General features: G+C 37.9%; 2 protein-coding genes across 2 annotated transcripts in view; one reads left to right on the top strand and one right to left on the bottom strand.

The window, feature by feature from the left end:
- Nucleotides 1-1,213: 1,213 nt before the first annotated feature.
- LOC127443614 (ATP-dependent RNA helicase DDX39A-like) lies at nucleotides 1,214-21,566 on the bottom strand. Its single transcript, XM_051702308.1, has 10 exons — nucleotides 21,456-21,566; nucleotides 19,668-19,880; nucleotides 19,230-19,357; nucleotides 17,802-18,078; nucleotides 15,901-16,019; nucleotides 8,097-8,228; nucleotides 7,885-7,994; nucleotides 3,816-3,960; nucleotides 3,377-3,524; nucleotides 1,214-1,480 (listed from the first exon to the last, which is right to left on the bottom strand). The coding sequence occupies exons 2-10, from the start codon at nucleotides 19,873-19,875 to the stop codon at nucleotides 1,464-1,466; spliced, it is 1,284 nt and encodes a 427-aa protein (XP_051558268.1). The 5' UTR covers nucleotides 19,876-19,880; nucleotides 21,456-21,566; the 3' UTR covers nucleotides 1,214-1,463.
- Nucleotides 21,567-23,153: 1,587 nt separating this feature from the next.
- Nucleotides 23,154-26,744, top strand: part of LOC127443617 (EVI5-like protein) — a 93,957-nt gene continuing 90,366 nt past the window's right edge. The window contains exon 1 of the mRNA XM_051702311.1: nucleotides 23,154-23,314. The gene's annotated coding sequence lies outside the window, so the exon portion shown is untranslated. The remainder of the gene's footprint in view (nucleotides 23,315-26,744) is intronic.

Here is a 26,744-nt window from a genome sequence, read left to right as displayed (position 1 = left end):
AACTTAATCGTGGATACAAATTCAAATACCAATTTTCTTTGGTTTTTGATTTTTGTGATCCACCATTATTAGTTTTTGGTGAGTAAATTAGGTACAATAATTTTGCCTCTTTATCTACAGCTAGCAAATATATTTTATACATATACAGTAGTGCAAAAGTTTTAGGCACTTAAGATGTTTCACAAAAACATTTGTCTTAAGATGGTTATTTGTATCTTCAGCTTTAGTGTGTCAATAGGAAAAATACATTTTAGACTCCCAAACATTACTTTTGCAAATAGAAAAGATTAGATTAGAAGAACAGGGAGCCCTGCAACAGATGGCATGGCCCCCACAAAGTCCCCCACTGAACATCGTGTCAGTCTGAGATTACATAAAGAGACAGAAGCAATTGAGACAGCCTAAATAGATAGAAGAACTGTGGTGAATTCTCCAAGAAGCTTGGAACATCCTATCTACCAACAACCAAGAAAGGTGGCCACACCAAATATTGATTTAGCTTTTTATTGTTTACTGGACTTTGATGTTAATTGATAACTGAAAACTATTTGTCATTCTTTTTTGAAGAAATCACTATGCAACATTTTTCACAAGTGCCTAAAACTTTTGCATAGTACTATAGGATGGATTTTATTTGACAGTTCTTTTATTTCTCATAATTTTTAACTTGTAATATTGAAAAAAGTATGACAAATTATTGCAATCCACTTTGGGTATTTGGACAAGTATGCCACAAAAAAAAAAAAAAAAAAAAAAAAAAAGCTATGTCAGATCCTTAGCAGTTTAGGATCCAAGCTGGTAACATGAGGACTACTGGTTTGAACTCCAGAAATGTGTATTAATTCAGCTTCAGTGTTTTTAGAACATGCTTTCTTCTGAAAGTGATAATGCATAGCATACATGTAAATGACAATTACCAGGACTGGTAGTCCTATTACATGCAATACTTGTTTTGCCTAATAGAGACAAGCTCATAGTAAAGAAGCTAGTAAAGTCTCCTGTTCATTAAATCATTTGGCTACCAAACACATACATTATGAAGAAGCTTCTGTGTGTAGTCATACTTAAAATATTATTTTTCTTTTAACATGGCCCCGTTTGAAGGAGGTTGTTGAGTTCCAAGCTATTGTGACTTTCTTTCTCCAATAAGGAGCAAGGATGGAGAACTGGCCAATCAGCAAACCCTTTATGCAGAGAGATAGAGCCAGAGAACTTTAGTATAAAATGTTTTTAATTCTCAAACCAACAACCAACCACAATTAACAGAAGTAAATAAAAAAAGGACTCCCCCACCAATCCCCTGGAATAAAATAAAGTTACACAAATGGAGAAGAGGGGTTTTTGGGCAAGATCATATGAAAATAAAACTAGGCGGTTCTCTCTTCCGCTGTCACAGAAACCACACTGAGACACAGGTAGGGAGAGCTGGATAACAGCCACCATCACTTCAGCACATTCCCAGCTCATCTGGACTGCTCAACTAGAGAAGAAAAAGAATGAGAAAGAGAGACACAGACAGACCGTTAGCAGACATACTGTGATGACATCAAAAAACAATTGGTGAAAACAAGCTTTTACTCTTCAAGTTGTGGTATATAATAGAGTTGGGTTACTCGAGTTCGAGTCACAAGTCCAATTTTAATGGACTTGGACGCATTTTTACTCTGACTCGAGCCTTTCGGACTTGGGATTTTTTTCTGAGCACGGCAGAGTCCATGTTATTTGTGATGCAATGAAAAACAAAAAAAGAAAAAAAGAAGAAAAAAAAAATGTAACAGGGCGACCATACGTCCTCTTTTCCCTAGACGAGTCCTCTTTTTCAGACCTGAAAAAAAAAAAAAAAAAAAGCGCATCCGGCTGGGATTTCAAAATTGCCTCAATGTCCTGGATTTGGCTTTGTCTTCATATTGATGCGCTCTCTACAGATAGTACCATCATACATTGTGTATTTGATACTGCGCATCAGTTTTCATGTGTATATGTCCTTACGTATGATTTTTCTGGCTGAGAGCAGCAACACGCACTCTTTCAAAGTATTTTTTAACTCTCTCGCCAGTGCTGTGTGTGTGTGCGGGAAAGAGATCGCCATTCGCCAGACGTGCTCTGCCCCTCTCATCCAGAAATATCAATAGCGTAAATACACTTTAAAAAAGTACGTTCCCCAACTCTGCAAATTATTAAATAGAACACAAGTTTTATCAGACTCATGCTTACTTCGCAAAGTCATTTCTAAATGAAAATGTTGATTATATCGAGAAAAGAAATCTAATTTACTACGTATCAGGGACATTTAAGATAATACGATGGATGAAATGGACCATATTTGTAGTGCAACCTCTGTGTGTTACCTGTAAATCTGGCACTTGAGTTTCAATGGCAAAAAAGTCAGAAAATACAATGAACACAAAAGAGGAGAGAAGTCTTTATTCACCTATTATCCATACTAAATTATTTATTAATATTTAGTAAATATGATGTGAAAAGAAACATCAGCCCAAGGTGAGTTTGATCTTGACTTTAGGGAAGTAGACTACACCTGGACACAGCAGGAGGACTGAAAAGTGTGAAGTGTAGTACATAAGCTATATAAATATTTTTTTTTAAAAATGGTATCTGATCTTTTCTGTTTTTATGTTGTTGTATTTAATTTTATGGGCATTGTTAAATGTTTTAATATTACCTTTTATCACATGTATTAAACACATACATTTAATTAAATACATTTAATTTTACCCATAATTTTAGATCAAACCAAACTAAATTGAAATGGACAAATTGAAAATGAAGTACAAATAAAAACCAAATTAAAATTCGAAATTATAATAACTCTTGTTGTAATGACTAATGCAGCTTTCACTTTCTTTGGTGTATGTTTGAGTGGAGGGAAAAAGCAACAAATAAATGAAAATGTCAGCAGAATGCAATAAGAAGTGTGTTGAAGGACAGTTTTGTGTTCATACACTTAAAGCATATGCTTTCTTTCTGAAACCACTTTGAAATTTGTTCAGCAGGATACTAATCATTTGTTTTTTGCATTTATATTGACAAATTGTTTTTCTTAGATGTGAAGGTTAAAATTAGCTTAAAATATTGATGTTGAGTTTACAGGTACAATTTTAATTCAGATTCTTGAACAGATTCAGACTCGACTCAGCCTCAGCCTGTTATGGACTCAGTCTTAAGTCCGACTCGGCCCCTTTTGGACTCAGTTGCTTAAAGACTCGGACTCGACTAAGGTGGACTCGAACCCAACACTAGTATATAAAATTAAAGCATTTAGAAAAAGTACTGAGAATTATCCCAAATATACACAATAAGTGCAGGTATTCTGAACCAAGCAGATCTCAAATGAACCCCAAACATGAGATGATCTTACTGTATGTAGAGATGTCAATTTCCTCAGGCAACTCAGCTACGTTGACTTCAAAACGGTCCTGCACATCATTAAGGGTCTTTGCATCTGTCTCATCTGATACAAAGGTAACAGCCAATCCTTTTGTGCCAAACCTACCAGCACGAGCAACCTAAGGGAGGACAAAATGATGGTTGAGTTTAAGTGGTCAAGTTTTACTTTAAATTAGGGATGCACAATTCAGTCAAAAAAACAAAAAACATTTCAATTTAAAAACATAAAAATCTCACATTGCTGCTGTGAAATATTAAGGCTAACAAACAAAAAGGCATAAACAGCTCATGCTGAACCAGGTGTGTGAGAAAAGCACAAAATTTAGACATTAGGCCATTTCGATTTCTGGTCATTAGAGTTGTTTAAATGCGAAGTACAATGCTGTTGTGCAGCACGCATGTATATGTACCCTGTGCAGATATGTGTCTGAATCCTCAGGCATGTCATAGTTGAAAACAATGTTAACACGCTCAATGTCCATCCCACGACCAAATAGATTAGTCGCCACCAGAATCCTCCGCTGAAAATCTTTAAACTGTTGATACCGGGACAATCTGTGGTACAGAGAATGAGAAAGTGAATAAATGAGTGTGGAAATGAAACAGGTGTATTTTACACATCTTTTACCTCTGTCCAATATACCAATTTAAATCTTTGCATTTCTTATCCCAGCAAATACAACTCATGGGAAAAGAGCACAATCATTGAGCACTTAAAATGTACAGTGGTAAGAAAGTATGTGAATCCTTTGGAATTAGCCGTTTTTCTGCATTAATTGGTTATAAAATGTGATCTCATCTTCAAAGTCACAACTTAAAGCTAGCTAAAGCTTAGCTAACAACACACAAACAATTATAATCTTTCATGTCTTTACTGAACATCCCATTAAACATTCACAGTGATGTGGAAAAAGTAACTGAACCCTTGTATTTAACCCTCAGGGGTCGATGGACACACCAGCGTATCCTGCTGGATTTTTTTCCTCATAACAGCGGAAATGACTTAAAATACTGGATTGTCATTTTTGGGCATACAGATAAGTGTATGACATCAATAGAGACTATAAAGGGTCTACTTTTATTTGTATACACTCAATAACAACAAAACCTTGTGCTTTTGTAAAATAAAGAAAATAAACAGGGTGCGCTTTCAGCAGTCTCTGTCTCCGTGATCATCTTTCTGAAACATGTCACAAAAATGAACAAACTCAGCGAATACTTAAACATGAAACATATGTCTACAGAAAGCTTAAAATGTCTACTTTAAATTTGATTTTATTTAAAAACAAATATACTCCTGCAATGTAAGCTGTATGAAACTAAAGAGATGTACAGTTTCTCCTGGCTCAACCAATTATCACTAATGTGATCCCACCCACGTGCAGAGGGCGCTATTCATACGGTAATGTGCTGAGGCAATCAATGCAAATGGTAAACACCCCCAACAGTGCCTTAAAAAGCATTAAGTTCATGCGCATTTGGAAGATGGCATGCTACACAGGTGAGGAAGCTCTACAGATGGTCTTGGATAGTGACAAGAGTTCACATTTTCCTCAGAAGAAGAGCAGGACTCAGACAATGAACGTTTGCATTTTGAAGAGCGACTTGATCCAGACGAGGATACAATTTCGGATGAGTAAGTCTTAACCTACATTAGTTGACATGCTATTTTATATGAACATGTACATATTTTACTAGTTGGACTACTTCCAGACTTGCCAGCCAGTATTCAGAGTATTGAAATGTGAAATGTGTCCTAATAGGCAAGTTTTAGTTACATTTACATGTTGTTTCAGCTAAAGCAGGCATTTACAATATATTCAAATAGAAAAGTTCAAATGTAAAAATATTTCACAATATCACTGTTTTTGCTGTATTTTGGATCAAATAAATGCAGCCTTGGTGAGCAGAAGAGACTTCTTTTAAAAACCATTTAAAAATCTTACTGATCTAAAACTTTTAAACGGTAGTGTAGGTCTAAATTTTTTACGTCTTTATGTAAAGAAAATGTAGATTGTCAGATTACTTTTTAACTTAAACTTGATTTTGTGAATAAGCTACAAACAATACATTCAATCATTAAGTCTCCTCACATTCATTCTCTCTCAGGGGAGGGGTCTTTGTCTCCTGAGGTGTGAATCACATCAATATTCATGATCATCCACGCCTCCTCGCATCTGGCCTAACAATAAAAGTGTCTTACAAAAGTTAAATGACTATATTGTTTTGTATGAATGAGTGATCAGGATGGTTTCACATAATTTTGTAGCAAAAACTCTAGGCTACAAGATCCAGTTCTCAAAAGTCTTGTGAACAAATGTTTAGTATGTGTTATACGGCCTTATTTCAGTGACTTAATTTTTGTTTTTTCAAAAACCATGCATAAACGTTATTTTCTCAAAAATACAAACATGTACATACGTGTTGCTTACATATTATTGTAGCCCAGTTTGTGCTGAATACAGTGTTATCAGACTTTAGCCATTAATATGTTTTTAAGCAACTGAAAAAAAGCACAAATGTCAAGGCATGTCAAAACTTATCCAGGGCCCAAAACACCCGCAGACCCCAGAGGGTTAACAACTGGTCGATCCTCCTTTGGCAGCAATAACCTCAACCAAGCTTTTCCTGTAGCTATGGATTAGACCTGCACAATGTTTAGAAAGAATTTGACCATTCTTCCTTAAAGAACTACTTCAGCGTTTCAAATTCTTAGGATGTTTGGCTCTCTTGAGGTCATTCCACAGCATCTCTATTGGGTTTAAGTATGAGCTCTCACTAGGCCACGCCAAAAGGTGGATTTTCCATTTTGAAGCCATTCTGTGGTGGATTTACTTCGATGTTTAGGATCATTGACCTGTTGCATCATCCAAATTCTACTGAGTTTCAGCTGGAGCACAGCCACCCTGACATTTTCCTGTAGGATATCTTGATAAACTTGGGAATTCATTTTCCCCTCGATAACGGCAAGCGGTCCAGGCCCCGAAGCAGCATAGCAGCCCCAAATCATGATGCTCCCTCTACCGAACTACCATTTTCATGTTGGTATGCAGTGCCCTTTTTATGCCATACTTAGTACTGCATGTTCTTCCCAAACAATTCAACCTTAGTTTCTTCAGTCCACAAAACATTTTCCCAGGAGCGTTGTGGAGTGTCAAGGTGGTCTTTGGCAAACTTCAGGTGTGCAGCAATGTTTTTGTTGGAAAGCAGCTGCTTCATTTGTGGTGTCCTGCCATAGATATCAAGCCTGTTTAATGTATTCCGTAAAGTGGACTCATGAACAGAGATATTAACCAGTTCCAATGATTCCTTCAAGTCTTTAGCTGTCACTCTAGTGTTCTTTTTTTTTTTTTTACCTCATTGAGCGTTCTGCGGTGTGCCCTTCGAGTCACCTTGGCTGGAATGCCACTTCTTGGGAGAGTAGCCATAGTACTAAATCTCCATTTATAGACAATTTTTTCCATCGGTGGACAGAAGAATATCTAAGCTCTTCGAGATAACTCTTACCTTTTCCAGCTTTATCAAAGCAACCATTCTTGATTGTAGGTCTTCGGAGATCTCTTTTTTTGCGAGGCATGGTCCACTTCAGCAGATGCTTCTTGTGAATAGCAAGCTCAATATGTTTGAGTGATTTTTATAAGTCAAAGTATCTCTAACCCACACCTCCAATCTCGCTTTATTAATTGGATGCCAGGTTTGCCAACTTCTGACTCTAATTATATTTTGTTCTTCCTTAGTCTAGGGGTTCACATACTATTTCCAACCTACACTGTGAATGTTTAAATGTATTTAATACGTACAAGAACACAAAAGTGTGTTATTAAACCAGATTGTGTTCATTATTGTAACTTAGATGAAGATAAAACCAGATTAAGACAAATTTATTCAAAAAGGGTATTTCAAAGGGTTAACATACTTTTTCTTGCCACTGCATTTGAATGAATGATTACATTTATACAACGATTTGACACTACACTCAAAGTGATTTACACTGTGAATAGGAGACTCTCCCCAACCACCACCAGTGTGCAGCATCCACCTGGATGATGCAACGGCAGCCACTGTACGCCATAATGTTCACCACTCACCAGCTATTGGTGGAGAGGACTAGAGTAGAGTGACATAGCCAATTTATAGATGGGGATTATTCAGACACCATGGGGGAACTTACCCCTACTCTTTTTATGAGAAGTGCCCTGGGATGTTTAATGACCAGAGTTAGGACCTCGGTTTAACGTCTCATCCGAAGGACGTGCCTTTTTACAGTATAGTGTCCCCGTCACAGACCACAGGGTGAGCACTCCCTGCTGACCTCCCTAATACCTCTTCAAGCAGCAACCTTAGTTTTCCCCAGGAAGTCTCCCATCCAGGTACTGACCAGGCTCAACCCTGCTTAGCTTTAGTGGGCAACCAGTTTAGAGCTAGAGTGATATGGCCGCTGGCAATTTCAACATAATGTGATCAAAAAGCCCGTCTCACCTCTCTTCCTGAGCCATGCCTCTGTGGATTGCAATGGCTGGGAAATTCTGTTCAACCAGCAGCTGAGACAGAGCCACACAGCGTGGAACAGACTTCACAAATATCACCACCTATAATTCACAGAAACGGAGTTGACAAGGGCTAGAACACAAGATAGAAAAGGCCGTTGAATGTACCTAGAAGACAAAAAAAATTGCTGAAATGACAGTTACCTGGTTGAACTCAAGAACGTCAAGTAGGTCAAAGAGTTTGCGGTTCTTCTCGCTGTCCTTCAGTTTGACATAGTATTGCTGAAGACCATGCAGGGTGAGCTTTGTCTCATCATCAACGAACACCTCCATTGGCTGAGAAAAGGAAAACCATTACAATAAAGAATATATTGGCTCCCCAGGTTAAAATAATTTAATGCTGTCCGATTCGAGTTCACATGAAAGATGTATACACAATGAGCGATGTGAATGTGTTGACACCAAGTTCTATTGCAAACGGAAACATGCACGCACGCGCGCGCACACAAGGCCCCATTTTAAAGAGCACTATGCCTCAATGAAGCGCTATACAATATGTCATACGTGCAAAGTCAGTGGGCATGGCCATGAAGTTTTGATATTTTCATGCATGCGCCAAGTCGAGGTACAAGTGGGTTGGCGAAACATAACGTGCAAAGCACTAATGGGCTGGGTCGAGTGCAATATAATTCTGGGGTTCTTCTCTGGTTATTGCACCATTGGCATCCTATTATATATTCTATTTCATGTCAGGTAAAGTTGATATAAATGAAGACAGCCTATTCATAAGAATGTGGTTTTGTAAATGGACTGTATGAAATGCATCCCCTGCTCCGGACCGCGATGTATGTGTTGTATGATCTCAGTCTCTCTGGGACTGTTGGCTCTCGTCCTGCTCGCAGTTGTCTCAACTACTTTTGCCCTGTCCCAACTCCCACACTTGCGGTCTGGATATTTAAGTGCACGCGGCACCAAGTGTTGGGCGATCTTCTCCATAGTCAGATCGTCAATTATCACATGGGGGGCGGGGCAATAGTTTACTTATTTCCTCATTTATCTACTCATTATTATTTAATTTACTTTTATTATCACGGGAAATGACGCGTGGAAAATAAGAATCGTTGTCCATCATTTTGCGAGCAAAGATGGAGCTGGTGATAAAGAAAAATGTCACGTCACCTATTTGGCAATATCTTGGTTTTAAACCAGATGCAAAAGTCGAGCCCGTGGATATCACATATTATAGGACTGGAAACTGGAGGCAAAATGTCTCAAAACAACATTCATCCCAAAGAACCACACACAGAGGTACTGGCTGAGGGGCTGACAGAGGTCATGCATGATCGGGACATAGAAGAGTAAAATTTCATGCATCACTACTGACAACGGGGCCAATATTGTTGCGGCCATACGAGGGCTCAAACGGCCATGGCTAAACTGCTTTGGCCATAACTTGAATGTGGCAGTCAATTATTCACTACGGAAGGAGAAAGCAAAAACTGACTGAGCTTTTGGCATCTGTCGCTGCATTAACTGCGCATTCTCTCACAGCTGGCAGAGACGACGAGAGCTCCGCAAAGCGCAGGAACAGCAGAATCTACCTCAACATATGCTGATAACGGTATATCAACCATCTTAATTTTCTTATTTCTCTTGTGGCCCATACATTAATGTTAGTGGGGGAAAAAAATTAGAAGAATCAATGTCAGTCATAGACTAGAAATAGCCTAATCTTAATTTGTACGCTAATTAAATAATGACAATATTAATATGGCTCAAACAACAACTGTATAAGAATGATGTGTCTTTTTTTTTTTTAAAACAAGCACTCGAAATAATATGAATATAGGTCTATCACCTTGCAATTAAATTTTGATGTGGGATGTAGTCTGATGATACAAATTGAACTTTTTGTCCATAATGACCATCGTTATGTTTGAAGGAAAAAGGGTGAGGCTTGCAAGCCAAAGAACACCATCCCAACCATGAAGCATGGGGGTGGCAGCATCATGTTGAGGGGGTGCTTTGCTGCAGGAGGGACTGGTGCACTTTACAAAAACTCAGCAAAAAGTCCCCTTTTCAGGACACTGTATTTTAAAGAATTGTGAAAAATCCAAAACTTTACAGATCTTTATTGTAAAGGGTTTAAACAATGTTTTCCATGCTTGTTCAATGAACCATAAACAATTAATGAACATGCACATGTGGAACAGTTGTTAAGACACTAACAACTTACAGACGGTAGGCAATTAAGGTCACAGTTATAAAAACTTAGGACACTAAAGAGACCTTTCTACTGACTCTGAAAAACACCAAAAAGAAAGATGCCCAGGGTCCCTGCTCATCTGCGTGAATGTGCCTTAGGCATGCTTCATGGAGACATGAGGACTGCAAATGTGGCCAGGGCAATAAATCGCAATGTCCATACTGTGAGACGCCTAAGACAGCGCTACAGGGAGACAAGGAGGAAAAGCTGGTCGTCCTCGCAGTGGCAGACCATGTGTAACAACGCCTGCACAGAATTGGTACATCAAAATATCACACCTGCGGGACAGGTACAGGATGGCAACAACAACAGCCCGAGTTTCACCAGGAACGCACAATCAGTGCTCATACTGTCTGCAATAGGCTGAGAGAGGCTGGACATAGGGTTTGTGGCCTGTTGTAAGGCAGGTCCTTACCAGACATCACCGGCAACAACGTTGCCTATGGGCACAAACCCAACCTTCAGTGGACCAGACAGGACTGCCAAAAAGTGCTCTTCACTGATGAGTCGTGGTTCGGTCTCAGCAGGGGTGATGGTCGGACTCACGTTTATCGTCGAAGGAATGAGCGTTACACCGAGGCCTGTACTCTGGAGCGGGATCGATTTGGAGGTGGAGGGTCCGTAATGGTCTGGGGCGGTGTGTCACAGCATCATCGGACCTCAGCTTATTGTCATTGTAGGCAATCTCAACGCTGTGCGTTACAGGGAAGACATCCTCCTCCCTCATGTGGTACCCTTCCTGCAGGCTCATCCTCATATGACCCACCAGCATGACAATGCCACCAGCCATACTGCTTGTTCTGTGCATGATTTCCTGTAAGACAGGAATGTCAGTGTTCTGCCATGGCCAGCTAAGAGACCGGATCTCAATCCCATTGAGCACGTCTGGGACCTGTTGGATCGGAGGGTGAGGGCTAGGGTCATTCCCCCCAGAAATGTACGGGAACTTGCAAGTGCCTTGGTGGAAGATTGGGGTAACATCTCACAGCAAAAACTGGCAAATCTGGTGCAGTCCATGAGGAGGAGATGCACTGCAGTACTTAATGCAGCTGGTGACCACACCAGATACTGACTGTTACTTTTGATTTTGACCCCCCTGCTTTGTTCAGGGACACATTATTCCATTTCTGTTAAGTCACATGTCTGTGAAACTTGTTCAGTTTATGTCTTAGTTGTTGAATCTTTTTATGTTCATACAAATATTTACACATGTTAAGTTTGCTGAAAATAAAAGCAGTTGAAAGTGAGAAGACGTTTATTTTTTTTGCTGAGTTTAGATGGTATCATGAGGAAGGAAAATTATCTGGATATATTGAAGCAACATCAAGACTTCAGCCATGAAGTTAAAGCTCGGTTGCAAATGGGTCTTCAAAATGGACAATGACCCCCAAGCATACCTCCAAAGTTGTGGCAAAATGGCTTAAGGACAACAAAGTCAAGGTATTGGAGTGGCCATCACAAAGCCCTGACCTCAATCCAACAGAAAATTTGTGGGCAGAACCGAAAAAGCATGTGCAAGCAATGAGGCCTCCAAACCTGACTCAGTTACACCAGTTCTGTCTGGAGGAATGGGCCAAAATTGCAGCAAGCAAAAAGCTTGTAGAAGGCTACCCAAAACATTTGAACCAGGTTAAACAATTTAAAGGCAACGCTACCAAATACTAACAAAGTGTATGTAAACTTCTGACCCACTGGGAATGTGATGAAAGAAATAAAAGCTGAAAAATCATTCTCTCTAGTATATTCGTTCATTTCACATTCTTAAAGTAGGTGATCCCAACTGACCCAAGACAATGTTTTCTAGGACTAAATGTCAGGAATTGTGAAAAACTGAGTTTGAATGTATTGGGCTAAGGTGTATGTAAAAGTGTATGTGTTCTGACTTCAACTGTATATAAATGAAAAGCCAAAGCATATAATTTAAATGGTTTGTGGTACTTAATAGCTACTAATGGATCACACAGGTTTGTAGAATTAATTTAAGTTTTTGCAGTGTACCAAGGAACATAGTAGAAAGAAATGGCTTCCATATTTTACAGCATTTATGGATGACGCAATTTTACAGTTAAACGTATTAACGTGCAAAGTACTGAAAATCAAAAGTAAAAAAAAAAATGTACTTACAAACTTACAACCAGTAGTGTAATGATAAATGAAAAGATGGGTAAACTATTCAGTGTATTGTTTTAAGTAGGCTATAACAGTCTCCACAACCAACAACAATCAGTCTTCTGAAAGCAAAACTACAAAAACAGCTGTCGCTACTAGGCATGTGCGAGACTTGTCGACTAGATTTTTACACATTTACTTTTGGCTTACATAGGCTGTGCTTAAATCATATAAATGTTACACATTTTAAATCGAATTAATAATACAAATATTATTTTATAAAGATGATATCTGGAGCAGATACAAAGTTTAATTTCACCTCAGACTGCACGTGCTTCCCTTTCTCACTCGCGGCGCTAGACAAGCAAACTCAGCAAAGTAGTTATGAAATCACTTCGGTGGTGGTGCGGGAATCGGATTTCCAAACATTTGTAAGTCCCTAAGCATGTTTTCACATTTGAGTCTTCGTTACATCTGTGCATGCCTGTACGTTATTTTTCTGCTGTGCAAGCTTTTTCAAGCGCAGGATAGCCGCTTCAGGTGAATTAAGTGCAGTCTTTCACCTGACCATGTCGACGTGTTAATTTTGCTCAAACAATTTATGCTTTTAAGTAGCCTAGAAAAAAAAAAATTTCACGAGGTGCCGACTGCATAACGGGTAGGGTTGCAACGGTATGAGATTTTCACGGTACGATAACAGTCTCAGAAAATATGGTTTCACGGTATACGGTATTACACAATTATTATTAGTTACAATGACCCTTAAAGGAGGTTTTTTTTTTTTTTTTTGGTTGAACAAACGATTATAATTTAAACTTGAAACCATTTGTTTTATTATTGAAGTGTGTGTAAAAAAAAAATGTCTCCCTTTTGAAAATAAAATAACTAACAGAATTATAATAAACATGAAGAAATAGCATGCACCTATAACATGTTATATAACTAAAGCATGTTAGTTTACATGTTAGCATAGCATGTTAAATTAACTACTAAATGAAAAATAACACCAGCTGTGTGAGCTTTTAAAGTAATGTCCTATGATTATTGACAATTAACATATACTGTAGGTGCGCGACAGCTGTACCTTTAACTCAGTGGTTCTCAACTGGTTTTGCTTCAGGACCCAGATTTCACATTGGAAATCAAGTGGCAACCCACCAGAGTTAAAATGTAACCTGTATTTAATGTATCCTGGGTCACATTTCCTTTTATGTTGCATAGTTTTATTCATGGTTTTCAAGTACAAGGACATGCATCAAGTGACATTTTTGTTGTTGATGTCAACAACAAAAGCGACAGAAAGCTTTCTCTCCCCGCTTTTAAAAATGTAAAAGCATATTTACTTATATGATCCCATTATTATCCTGTTGATTTCCTAATTTCAAACAGAAAATACATATTACACAGGAGGAAAGGCTCCTCATTACCATGGTTCGGTCAGTGTAGCTAGTCTTGAATAACAGTAATAATAATAATAATAATAACAAATTATATTATTTATGAAAAAATAAGTACTAGCTGAAACACATCTTGAAACTTTAACTACAACTGCCACTGTTGATATAAAATGAGGTCTAATAAATTCTACCTTTAGATTATTTCATACGAAACTATAAAAAAAAAATTCAAAATAAGTTATTTTTATCGTGAATCAATTTTGTAAAGATAATTATGTATGTAATAAAAAAAAATTAGCGCATAACAGTGTTGCTCTTTTCCTCCTCAGTGCTGTTTGGCATGTCAGGGCTGCCTACTGTTTGAGAGGTTCGACTTGACTTCCTTTGTAATGCTTTAAACTAGAAAAGTCTCACTTGAATTGAAATTGGTCACATCAGTTTTGAGGTCTGCGCTCTGCAATATCGAGGGAAGCCTGGTTGTTGCACGCGCGCGCCAGAGATCATGATCGCGAGCTCGTTACACTCGTGTGAAAGTGCAGATGAGAAGCTTTTAGCTGATTGCGAGATTCATTAAATCTGCCAAAATATCTTCAATGGGAGAACCATGGCATTGTTCTTTCCCTGCTGTCCACGACCCAGTCCAAACAGACCTGCAAACCACCAGTTGAGAAACACTGCTTTAACTCACACATACTCACTTATGTCAGACCCCCTCGCTTCGCTTCTGACATTTTCTCTGCTGCACGTGTGTGGCGCAAGTTGACGAGTCTGACAGGCAGACGAGGAGGAAAGGATATGTGCACGCACAGGTGAGATTCTCAGTCCGGCTGCATTTGTTTTCTCAATACCGTAGATAAGCAAATGTACAAAGTATGATAACCGTCAATTTTCATACCGTGGTATACCGCGAAACCGGTATACCGCTGCAACCCTAATAACAGGTTAAACTATCTTTTATTCTGTGTGCACGTCATGTTTAGAATACATAAGGTTTATTGTAGGCTACATTGCAGGCCTATTTTTCTATCCTATGGCTACATTTTTTTTGTTTTACATCGTAACTGTTATTAGTTAACATTCTTTACAGAACAGCTGTCATATTAGATCAATTCACGACTGCACATTGTGAATAAGTCGCAACTTTTCAGGGCACTTTCTTTTCTCTTGTAGATTTGGCTTAGTCTACCTGTTAATTATTTTCAACAATCTCCTTACTGTATTAATATGTTAAGTAATTAATAAGTTAACTTTTACGTGGTGAATTCCGTTAAGAACAGCCTGGGTTGCTCTGTTGGTCCTGCACTATTCAATTGTTTTCAATAAATATGCCTGTTAAATATTCGCTAACTTTGATTCAGTGAATGCGTGTCATGTTCTATATTTAATGTACAATGATCATAATGCAAGGCGAGCACGTCGCAGATAAATGCCCCTTTTCAGTGGAATTCAGATTTGGAATAGATTAAGTATTTTAAATAGGTCTCATAAATTATATATATACACATATACATACACACACACACACACATTCACACACACCGCGACCAACATCAAGTCTACGAGTGTCCCAACGTGCAAACAAAAGTCATACACATACACGTAGTCTTCAGGTCTGCTTGCACACGGTGGCCAAACACCGAAAAATATGTAAGACAAGTGGGTAATTAGGCAAGTCAAAAACCGCAAGTGTGGATATTAGGACAGGGCCTGTGCTTCTTTCCCATTGTCCATTGTTTTGTAATGTATATTTGTTATACGTTTCTCTGTTTAATGCTTCATTTAATTTCTGTACAGCATCTTTGTGCTTAGAGGCTATACAAAATAAACTTTATTATTATTATTATCATTATTACCACTGACTCAATAATCATTACTAATATTAAGTGATCGATAGCTCTTTGATAATCATCTGCTGATGGAATCCCCAAACTGCAAATTCAGGAACTGATTTTAGACTTTGCGCCGAGATGAGACATGGTTCTCAGTGTCTTAGCGCAATTACTTATTTCCCAGGAAAATAGCAAATTGCGCTTTATGCCATTTCATTAACATACAATACATGCACAGTTTGTGCACATACACCCACAGATAGCGCAAACACTCCCACCCACTTGTGTTTTGCGCTGGCACGAAAATTGGATAACACGTAGTGCAGTTGTTGCTGCACATAGCGTGGTCATGAAAATAGAGCCCACAATGTTTTATAAATGACAGAAAGAACAGCAGGGGTACTCACATCTTGCATGAACTTGCGACAGACTGGTCTGATCTCTTTGCTCAGTGTGGCGCTGAACATCATGCACTGCTTCTCATGAGGAGTCAGTCTGAAGATATCCTGGACATCCCGCCTCATATCTAACACACACACACACACACAGTTAGACTTCTAGCATACATTCAATATTTTCATTGAATATGTTCATGGAATTCAACAGGCTTGCACTGAATATTTAAAAGAATCACCTACATCAATAACTCTCTAATAAAAATGGCCTGTGTAGGGCTTGTTTGAATGATAAATTAGTAAGAATTGCAAAAGTACTGGTACTTTGGTACAAAATCTGTACTAAACTTGAAGGTTACGATACCAGTCTTTCTACAGTATCAGTAGAAGATCACCTTGGACTAATAATGTCACTTATCTGCATGGATGCAGCATAGGGCTGGGCGATATGTCTTAAATTATATCTCAATATTTTTCAGCCTAGTGATGATATTCAATACATCTCAATAATTATGTATTTGCTCTAAAATGGCTCAAAAGTTGTTCTTTTTTTAATCAGAGGAACCATCATTTCATCCAAACAGCAATTGCAGCCAAGTCGATTCAATAAAGACATTAAATAAAAATCTATTTAAAAATAATTTGTTTTTCATTAAATAAACATGAGGGAGAATGAAATTCAATAAATCTCAGTGATATGAACTTTATATTTCATTTAAAATGATACATAGTAGCTTAATAAAAAGCATTATTTAAAATATCCTTCAAATGTTTTTACCAATACATTTTTGTGAATGAACAAGGAGTGCAAAGCTACTGCACTGACTTATTTTTGAAACCCCAGTTGAACATTGCATAGTACTAAATTATTACTGTGGGACATGTCAGGTTTTATTATTATAATATTATGCCGAATTATCATTATTATTCTGAATATTAGACTTGCGTTATACAAAATACATTTCTGTCCTGTTTACTTCACCTCCACCTGGGGCTTTTATTTTGACACGAAAGTGCTGTGGTATTTACTTCAAATTCACAAGAAGCTTTAGCACTTATGCACCCTTGAAGGGCACTTCGGAAAGGGGACACCACTCGAAAGGTTGTTCCAAACAAAAGAAAGAAAGTTAATTATTTCACAAAGGGCCTTTTCACAAGACTTTTAGTGAAGGCTACATTTAAACTGTGATGCCATGCTCCCTTCAGAGTGCTCACATCAAGAGCTCTGTCTTTCATAGTGAGTAAGGCATAGGGATGATCATTTTTGATTGGAATTCTCCCACTGTGAAACAGAAAAGGCAATTTGTATTTGACAGTTTACAATGTTCTGAATTTCCTGAAAGGCTGTAATCATCTCCTTTTCTGTTATACAATGCCGCGTTTGTAGATTTGTATAATAACTTGTAACTGTTACTAATGTTTGGAAATGCGCGACCGCTTGAATTTGCATTACTTTGATTTCACAATGCACGTGAACTGATGTAAGAGCGCCGCAATGCGCGTGCACACAGTTCAGCGCGTCACTGGTTTGTTCTGAATCACACACAGACATTTATCTGTCTTTAAATCAAAGCCTTCTGTGGATTAATAATCACATATGAACAACTCACCATTTTGATGTTATTTTGATTAATTGCGCAGCCCTGAAAGATCGTGAAATTAAGACTACTGATGCGCTCTTTATGAAACAAAAGCACATTAAAATCATTGCGATAATCACGATTATATTATATCATTATTATATCAATTATATCATTAATATTAGATACGTCGCCCAGCCCTAATGCAGCATCACACGAAAGCAAAAGTAATTTTCAGTTAACCAGCTCGATACAAAAATTTTGTATTTCTCTTGAGCAACATGACAGACACCTCCAAACCATAAAGCAACCTGAAAACCAAATGAAACCCACCTAGCTGCTCCAGCATCTTGTCACACTCATCCAAAACAAAGTGTTTGACATTTTTGAGGTTGAGGGTTTTGTTGCGAATGAGAGCAAGGATCCTCCCTGGTGTTCCCACCACGATGTGAGGGCAGTTCTTCTTCAAAACTTCCTCATCCTTCTTTATGGATAAGCCACCGAAGAAGACAGCGCACTTAACATTGGACATGTATTTGGAGAAGCGCTCGTACTCTTTACTGATCTGGAAAGCCAGTTCACGTGTGTGGCACATAACTAACACAGAGACCTGTTGAGAAGAGAATGGTTGACTTTCCCCATCACTAACAACAGCAAGGGCAAATACTAGTCCTATCTGCATTCAGGGTAACAGTCAGCAACAGGATTAGAAAAAGCTGCATGGACCTACATAAAGATGAGTCATAGCCAACAGCTGTTTGTGCTTGTAAATGAAAACCCTTAAACAGGAATATTCCAGATTCAAAACAAGCTAAGCTTAATTGACAGCATTTGTGGCATAATGTTAATTACCACGAGAAACAAATTGACTTACCTCCTTTTCTTTAAAAGCACTTACAATGGCAGTGAATGGGGCCAATTTTTGAAGGGTTTAAAAAGGCAGAAATGTGAAGCTTATAATTTTATGAAAGCACTTGCATTAATTCTTCTGTTAAAATGCATTATTTGAGCTTTAAAGTTAAAATAATAATAATAATTATAATAATAATTTGCAGTTTTTACAGTTGTTTTAGGGTCTACTTTGTCATGGCAACAAAGTTGTAAAATTAGAAATAACTTTACACAGAAAATGTTAGGAAGTGAATTTATCACACAAAAATCATGTTAACAATGCATATTGTTTACATCTTGTAAGCTATATTTTTGAAACTCTAAATATTTTAATGTTTACAAATTGGCCCCATTCACTTCCTCTGTAAGTGCCTCAACCCAGAATCTTTGGGGACAAGAAGTTCCATATCATCTAATCTAGCAAAGCTCTTACTACTCCCAAATTTCCTTGACAAAACCTAAAATATAACTGAAGTAGATCTGCACACTGTTTTACTATACCCTTACATTCATCTAAAAACAACAGCAAAATTTCGATCTGAATGATCTCCGTCAGGCCTGATATTATTTTAAAAACAACAGCAACGTTTCGATCCGAATGATCTCCGTCAGGCCTGATGAAGATCATTCAGATCGAAACATTGCTGTTGTTTCTTAATTAATAAAAGGGAAAAGTAAAAGTGTGCGGATCTACTTCAGTTTTATTTCAATGCTTTTTGCCTTGATCCGGCACCTGTTGTAGAAGTATTGGATGTGTGCATTTTCCCCCTTTCGCAAAACTTGATATAAATCACTGGTTTAAAGAGTGTTCCAAATGACAAAACAATATGAGTGAGTTTGAAAGTGTATTGTCTAGATTACTACACGCACCTGCCCATCTACTGGCTCAATCTGTTGGAGAGTGGCAAGCACAAATACTGCAGTTTTTCCCATACCAGACTTTGCCTGGCACAGGATGTCCATGCCCAGGATGGCTTGTGGAATGCATTCATGTTGGACTGAGGAAATATACATACACAGTCATGAAATCAAGACCAAAAACATGTTCATAAAATCAAATATTTTTTTATTTTTTTTTGTGCCAAGTATAAGGTCTGATTTTAAAGCAGATTCGAGAAACACTATGACATTGAGTTGTGGTATATATTTGTTAAACACACTAAATCAAATGGTCTAGGTCAATCATACCTTTTAAATCAAAGCCATTTTAAAGAAATACGTGATTCATATATAATGGATTAACTGAATATTTTAAATGCAACACATGGCAGCATATTCTCTAAACCATTACACCTAATAAATCCTCACCCTCAGAAGGATGTTCGAAGCCACAGTCAACGATGGCACGGAGCAGCTCTGGTTTCAGCAGGAAATCACGGAAGCCGGAGCTGTGAATGGAGACGTAGGAGCCTTTAACCTCCTTCTTGCTGGCTGGAACGGCACTGTCTGCGACCGTCTGTGGCTCCTCATCCTCCTCGTAGTCCAACAGTTCGTTGTCAACATCGTTTTCAGCCATTATTACTTTTGGTGTAACAAGCGAGGGATAACAATGTCAAGAGAAGCCAAGATATCATTTCACTGTCTGCCAACTACCTAGATGTAAATGGGTTGTTGACAAACTAAGGTTGCCCAAGAAAAAAGAAAATCTAGTTTTAAACATCAAGTTCATAGAAATGTAACATTTCTCTCTCGATTTCAAACATTTTTAAAAAACATCTGTAGCGTTTTCTACCAAATGGTTTATTGACTTGAAAGAAATGAAATGTGTTTTGCCTGCTCACTCATGTTTTCTTTAAAAATGGTACATACATTACAAATTCTCCAAGGGTACGCAAACTTTTGAGCACAACTGTATACACATCTGGGATGGCATGTGGGTGAGCAGATGAGGGAAATTTAATTTTTGGGTAAACTATCCCTTTAAATACACACAAGTGTGCACAATGTATTCATTAACATTAAAATTGATTTCGAAAAATCAAACTACTCATGCCAGCATCTTATCAACATTCTTTTTTCAAAATGTTCAGCTTTAAAAGAGACTTTAATTGTATTATTTCTAAAATGTGGACGGTTACACCAATTTCTTTTTTTTTTACTTTAAGCCCCAGAAATAACTGTATAATGACTTTGAACAGAGAAAGACACGTTCATCATAGTAAATGTGCATTCAAGTAATTGTTTTGCATTTTTTAATAACTTAAGTTCCAGACACAAAAAATGCGTCACGTCACTGGCAAAGACGTATTACTTGGGTTACTGACAAAGACCAATGCATTAATATTTTCTACCATAATAGGAGAATGGGATACATTGGTATGTCTAGAAGAAGAAGAACAAGAAAATCAATAAGCATATATATATATATATATATATATATATATATATATATATATATATATATATATATTTTTTTTTTTTTAAATAAGAAACGAAAACGCTGTCTTGCTAAATGCTGTCCAGCTAGACAGTTCACTAAGTTTTGATTCACAGCCAAAAACAAGTGGGGGCAATCTAGCACTATCCACCCCCTTTACATTGCATTTATTTATCACTTTATACAAATATTATTCTCCATTCAGCGATACGAAATGATAGCAGGACGAAAACCTGAACGGCTGAAAGGTGTAAACCATACCTAAGGCTAATACCAGCTGGTATGCATGTACATGCCATTTAAAATGTGCCCAGATTTAGCTGCTCGCATCCCGCTCAGCGTGCCCAGACAAAAGAGCCGCCATTCACACTTTCTCATCTAAATCGCTATTCTGACCTAAAGGAGCCTAACACTGATCATACATTCATTGTATTAAGATTATGCATAACTACGAAATCGCACGATATGTATGACGCCATTCAATATAGCGATATTTATTCATAAATCGGTTTAGTTTTCATGTTTGGCTTTGGACCGTGTACGCTGCACGGCTAGAGAAACGCGAGGTCTCCACCACTGTCTTATTTCTGCTGTTTTATTTCTAGAATGGCGTCTGAGAAAACATGTTAAACGGGGGAAACGAAAGACAAACTGTACCACTAATTATCGTAGCTTACAACGAAATATGAAAATTCAAACGTAAATAAAACTTCATTTACCTTAAGATGTTGGTACTGAACGTCGGAACTCACGAATCGTGTGGTTAGGCCTTAAGTTTATAGCGCTTCCCGGAAATGAAAACGCAGCGCTCCCATTGGCTGTATTCTAAGTCAATCATAGTTGAGGAGTAAAAAATACGTGTGATTGGGTCACATAAATGCGCGTCAACTTTGTGGGCGGGTCGCTTAAATTCCCACTCCAGCAGAGTTTACTCGCGTCCACACGAGGTCACTACATACTGATTTTTGGCCTCCAAACATAACGTTTTCAGGAAGGCTATGTCTATCTCAAATCTCACTGCCATGTTCAGTGTATTTAACCTGAAAAAATAATGAAATTGTTTCGTTTATTAGATATTATATATACAAAAATATTGTATGAAGAACACACATTATAAAAAAAAAAAAAATTGACTGAAAAAAAATACCGCAACAATAAGATTAATGTTGCTTTGTTAGAAAAAATAAAAATAAAAAATAAAAATAAAGGGAGAGTTCACCCAAAAATGAAAATTCTCTCATCTTTTACTCACTCTCATGCCATCCCAGATGTGTATGACTTTCTTTCTTCTGCTGAACACAAATGAAGATTTTTAGAAGAATATCTCATTTCTGTATGTCCATACAATGCAAGTGGATGGTGGCCAGAACTTTGAAGGTCCATAAAGCACATAAAGTCAGCATAACAGTGTTCCATAAGACTCCAGTGGTTAAATCCATATCCTCAGAAGCAATATGATAGGCGTTGGTGAGAAACAGATCAATATGTAAGTAATGATAAATCTCCACTTTCACTTTCACATTCTTATTTTGTTTTTGGCGATTCACATTCTTTTTGCATATCGCCACCTACTGGGCAGGGAGGATGATTTGTATAATAATAGTAAAAAGGGGCTTAAATATTGATCTGGGCACCATTCACTTGCAATGTATGGACCTACAGAGCTGAGATATTCCTTTAAAAATCTTTGTTTTTATTCAGCTGAAGAAAGAAATTCATACACATCTGGGATAGCATGAGGGTGAGTAAATGATGAGAGAATTTTCATTTTTGGGTGAACTATCCCTTTAACAGTCCCAAATTGGGGCAGTAGTGGCTCAGTGGTTAAAGGCTCTGCCAAGATGACACTGTTGGGCCCTTGAGCAAGGCCCTTGACCCTATCTGCTCCATAAGCGCCCTATCATGGCTGACCCTGCACTCTAACCCCAGCTTAGCTGGGATATGTGAAAACAAAGACATTTCACTGTATATATGCAAATGTATATTTTGTGACAATAATAAAGGCTTTCTTCTTCTTCTAAACGTTGCAACATTACCTGCCCGCTACCCACTGTGGTTGAGGTTAAGAAATATAGGGATTGGTGAAAGTAGCTGTCATTCATTGTTATTCCTCTGATTTGTCTTCCTATTGGCTGTCCACTTGTCAATCAAATGTGATCTGCTGAGGTTATACAAGCATTAAGCTTCATTTTGAACTCCGGAGGGCGGACGGCAGCTAGGGATTAATTTTGTATCGAGTATTTATCGTAATAAAATAGCTTGTGATTGTTTATATCGATGTTTTAATTGAATTACGGTCAGCGTGGTGGGCGGGACCTTAGCGCTGCTGTCTATTGTAGGCGTCGACCGCATCTCTCCTTGAGGAAGCTCGTCCTGACGACTCATATTTTCCTCTAAATGAGCATCCACATCCAAACATCAATATCATGCGTATTCAGTCCCCGGTTTATCGTAGTGGCTCAACGGGTTCGTACAAGAAAGGATTCTCGGTGTCTGCCGCTTTTGTGATCGATGATATTTACTATGGCAAGATCCATGAATGCGCCGGAGCGGCTTCAGCAATGAGACTGAAATTCAGGTGGGCAATGCTCATTCATCTATGCATTTTCCATCACTGCCGTTACGTGGCGGCTGGTTTAGTATATGCATTCTTCGAGTTGTATACATCAGCCATTTTAAAATTAAAATCGGGAGGATATGAGAGAGAGAGAGAGAGAGAGAGAGAGAGAGAGAGAGAGAGAGAGAGACTAGCACAAAGCGGGGAAATTCCAGCGCATCGTTCTTATGCTTCCATCTGCCTGAACCAGCAACGATCAGCCTGACTGCCCCAGTGCCAATTGCCAAGGGAAAAAAAACACAACAAAACAAAACAATTACACACCCTTATTATTTTACACGGAAATAAGTACGCCTGATACATATGTGACTGTGACCTGATTTATTTAACAGAGACACCAAAATACAAAGAGCGTTTAAATGCGGCCTCTTTAAAATAAACTAAGAATTTTATAAATGCTTTATGCCTTGAATGTCATTACGTTGCACAATCAAAACATTCATATCACCACATTTCCACTCGAAATTCAACTATAATATGTAACTATTCCATTGCACACCTATAGAGTGGATTGGCAACCCCCTGCAGTGACATCAGGTGCATTTGCATGAGTCCACAGCACAGGCTTTACGATAGTATAGCAGTCTGCATCACACACAATGTCCACACGTTGAACCAGTGCCGAAGGGAAGGGTTTTTTGGTTGCCTGATCTAGCCCCTTTTGTCTTACAGCTTCTTTTAAGACCTGAATGGTTTGTTATGGCTTCATATTCAGTAACATCTTGACACAAAGTGTATGCATGCTATGTATGCATTGCTTTTTGTCATTTGTCAACTGTACAGTAAGCACTTCTGCCTTTGGCTCCAATGAAATGGGCCTATATTTTGTAGACCAATGGAAATAATATAGATATACTGTTGTCTTGCTTGAATCATAGTTTAAAGTGTTAATTATCTGGCTCTTGTCTTCTCTAATTGTTAAGGGCAGTCTGATTACATGATTTGGTAGGGAGGAGAGTTTGCTTTTTGAGTCGGTATTTAATGAATAGATTGGTTCTTTTCTGCTACCATCTTAGGAAAAAGGTGTGGGGGTACGATGTTGTTTTGTTGTTGTTGTTGTTTTCTTGAAAGAAGCGAACACATGAGTAGAGATCCATTGTGATCGTTATGTAAAAAGAGTATGGTGACATTGCAAAGTGAAGAATTGGAAACCTAGTTGTAATAAGGGCTTGGGGCCAGTATCGAGAATTTCGGGCCATCTCGCCAGTGCTGCGTTGTCATTACAATTTACATTCGATAATCTTGATCATGTGTTTTTAGGCCTTGCAAACTTAAACATTTGGTTTTTTTAGCCATAAATTGAATATTATTATTATTGCAAATTGTGCTGATTTGAATATCTCGCCAAGCTAAATTTATCAAGCAGGTTGGCATAGATTAGGTTTTTGTCAAAATTGCAAGAATGACTTGTGATAGTCTTAGACGCATCACTAAGAAAAAGTGTTTATGAATTTATAGCTGTCATGGAGTTACATTATACTGTATAAGTCACCCTTTTTAATTAGAAAAATACAGGTATTTTACTGGCATATATAAAAACATGTTGCTAAAAATGAAGTGTGTGTGTGGCCAGAACAAGTAAAAATAAATCTTAACTTCTTGCCTAACCAAGCCAGCAAAAAAAAAAAAAAAAAAAAGAAGAAAAATGTTGTTGAGCCTTGGGTAAAATTGAGCCATTCCTCAATCTCTTGACATTAATCTTGACATTAAGTGTGGTTATGCTGTAATTAAACCTAAAGGTGTGTATGATATTGCCCCAGTCACCATCAGTTTGAGCAAATTTAGTAAAATTCATCACCATTTTCATATTTTTGATGACGTAGGCACAATGAGGTAAGAGTGACCTCATTATCTCAGTTCCCTGGCTTGAAGCTTGAAGCTAAAGTGTTGTTTCTTACTGAGGCTAAGAAGTGCACAGCACAACCAAATTAGCAAAGCAAATAAAAGCTGAAAAAGCAACGGAAATAAGCCACAACACAACAAAATAAGCCACAACTAGGGATGTGGTCCACTAATCGACTAGTTGTCCAACAACTGACTAGTGGGGTTAACTACTAACATTAATATTTTTAGTGGTGGTGGTGGTTTTAATGGGAGACACAATTTTCAAATTAATTGAGAGAGACAACTTCTTAGAGAGTGTTTTTGCATGATTATATCTTGCTGTATAATAGTCAGTAGTAATAGTCAGCACAGTAAAACCCTCTGCAAGAACTTTCATCTCTTTAATGCTTTAAGTTTAGTCTTTTTATGTGCTGTTGTTCCAGAAAAGCGCTGCATCAAAAATACATTTCAAGACGATCACTGTCAGATGTTAAATCCTCTGTTGTGAGTAATGTTCCCGTATTTGTGAGGTACTTTGGAGAGATTAAAGTCTTTTGCTGATTCTGTCTGACACTGCATAAATAAATAGTTACAGCTAGAAAGGTTTAAGTGCTCGATGTCGTGAACTAGATGTGTATTAGGGCTGCACAATTAATCGAAATAAAATCGAAATCACGAAATGACCTTGTGCGATTAATTAAATCGCAGCAAATAAATAAATAGTCTGCTCACTTCAAAGTTTATTTGCGCTGCTCTGTCCAGTCTATATTAAGTTAGAGCATTATTACAGTGTTTTTAGGGCAGTTCTGTGCTCCACAACTCCATCTCATGCTTAGAGTAACAGAAGTGCTCAGAGTTCGGTTCCGTTTGCTTACGTGCGCTAAGTGCTTTATTTACACTAAACTGGCATGTCCTGCGTGAAGCGGTTTTTATTATCATCTGCGGTAGCAACATCTCATTCTCTACCAGGCACAGGTATCATAATAATATCGTGGAATACAAGATGGGGTATAATTCAAAGATCTTTATTAAATTATTGCTGAGCAAGCAGCATTAACAGTTCAGCACCTGTAGAGTCCTGAAACATGCACTCTTGGCTCTTCCTCCTCCTTTCTCTGTATACAGAGGTAGGAAGGGATCAAGGCATGTCTGAATCCAATGTTTGCGTCACATCCTGTCTACTGAGATACCTTCATCTGATTAGTTTTTGAAGGCAGCATAGATGTATCCTTCACTGCCTATGAAATCCCACAATCCTGTGCTCCCGAATCCATGATGGTTGAGCTGAAAAAAAAAAAAAAAATGGTGCCAAAGAGGCAGTTAATGGCCAATTTGTGCATAAATGTACATTTTTATTAACTTTTTCCAATTTTTGATTCCATTTCTAGTGAGAAAGTAATATTGTAGTTATGAAGTATACACTTGGTTTTCGCCAAAACTCTCTTGATTTTGTTCTAGATTATTAGACCATTATGGTTTGGTTGGATGAATGAAGCAGACGCGTTATCTTTAGTGGAAACCAGATGGCGTTAATCAGTTGCTGGTATCCTAGCAACAATGTGACGTT

Source organism: Myxocyprinus asiaticus, chromosome 7 (genome assembly GCF_019703515.2).
Source record: "Myxocyprinus asiaticus isolate MX2 ecotype Aquarium Trade chromosome 7, UBuf_Myxa_2, whole genome shotgun sequence".
Lineage (NCBI taxonomy): Eukaryota > Metazoa > Chordata > Actinopteri > Cypriniformes > Catostomidae > Myxocyprinus > Myxocyprinus asiaticus.
Note: the sequence above shows the minus strand (reverse complement) of the source record. Positions and strands in the feature narration are given on the sequence as shown.

What these genes read in the sequence shown, in the direction of transcription:
- LOC127443614 (XM_051702308.1), bottom strand. Translation starts at nt 19,875, where the DNA reads ATGGCTGAAAACGATGTTGACAACGAACTGTTGGACTACGAGGAGGAT. An exon ending in GTCGCAAGTTCATGCAAGAT is followed by an intron (nt 8,229 to 15,900) that starts GTGAGTACCCCT and finishes TCCTTTTCTCAG; the next exon opens with CCAATGGAGGTGTTCGTTGA. An exon ending in CAGACACATATCTGCACAGG is followed by an intron (nt 3,525 to 3,815) that starts GTACATATACAT and finishes GTCCTCCCTTAG; the next exon opens with GTTGCTCGTGCTGGTAGGTT.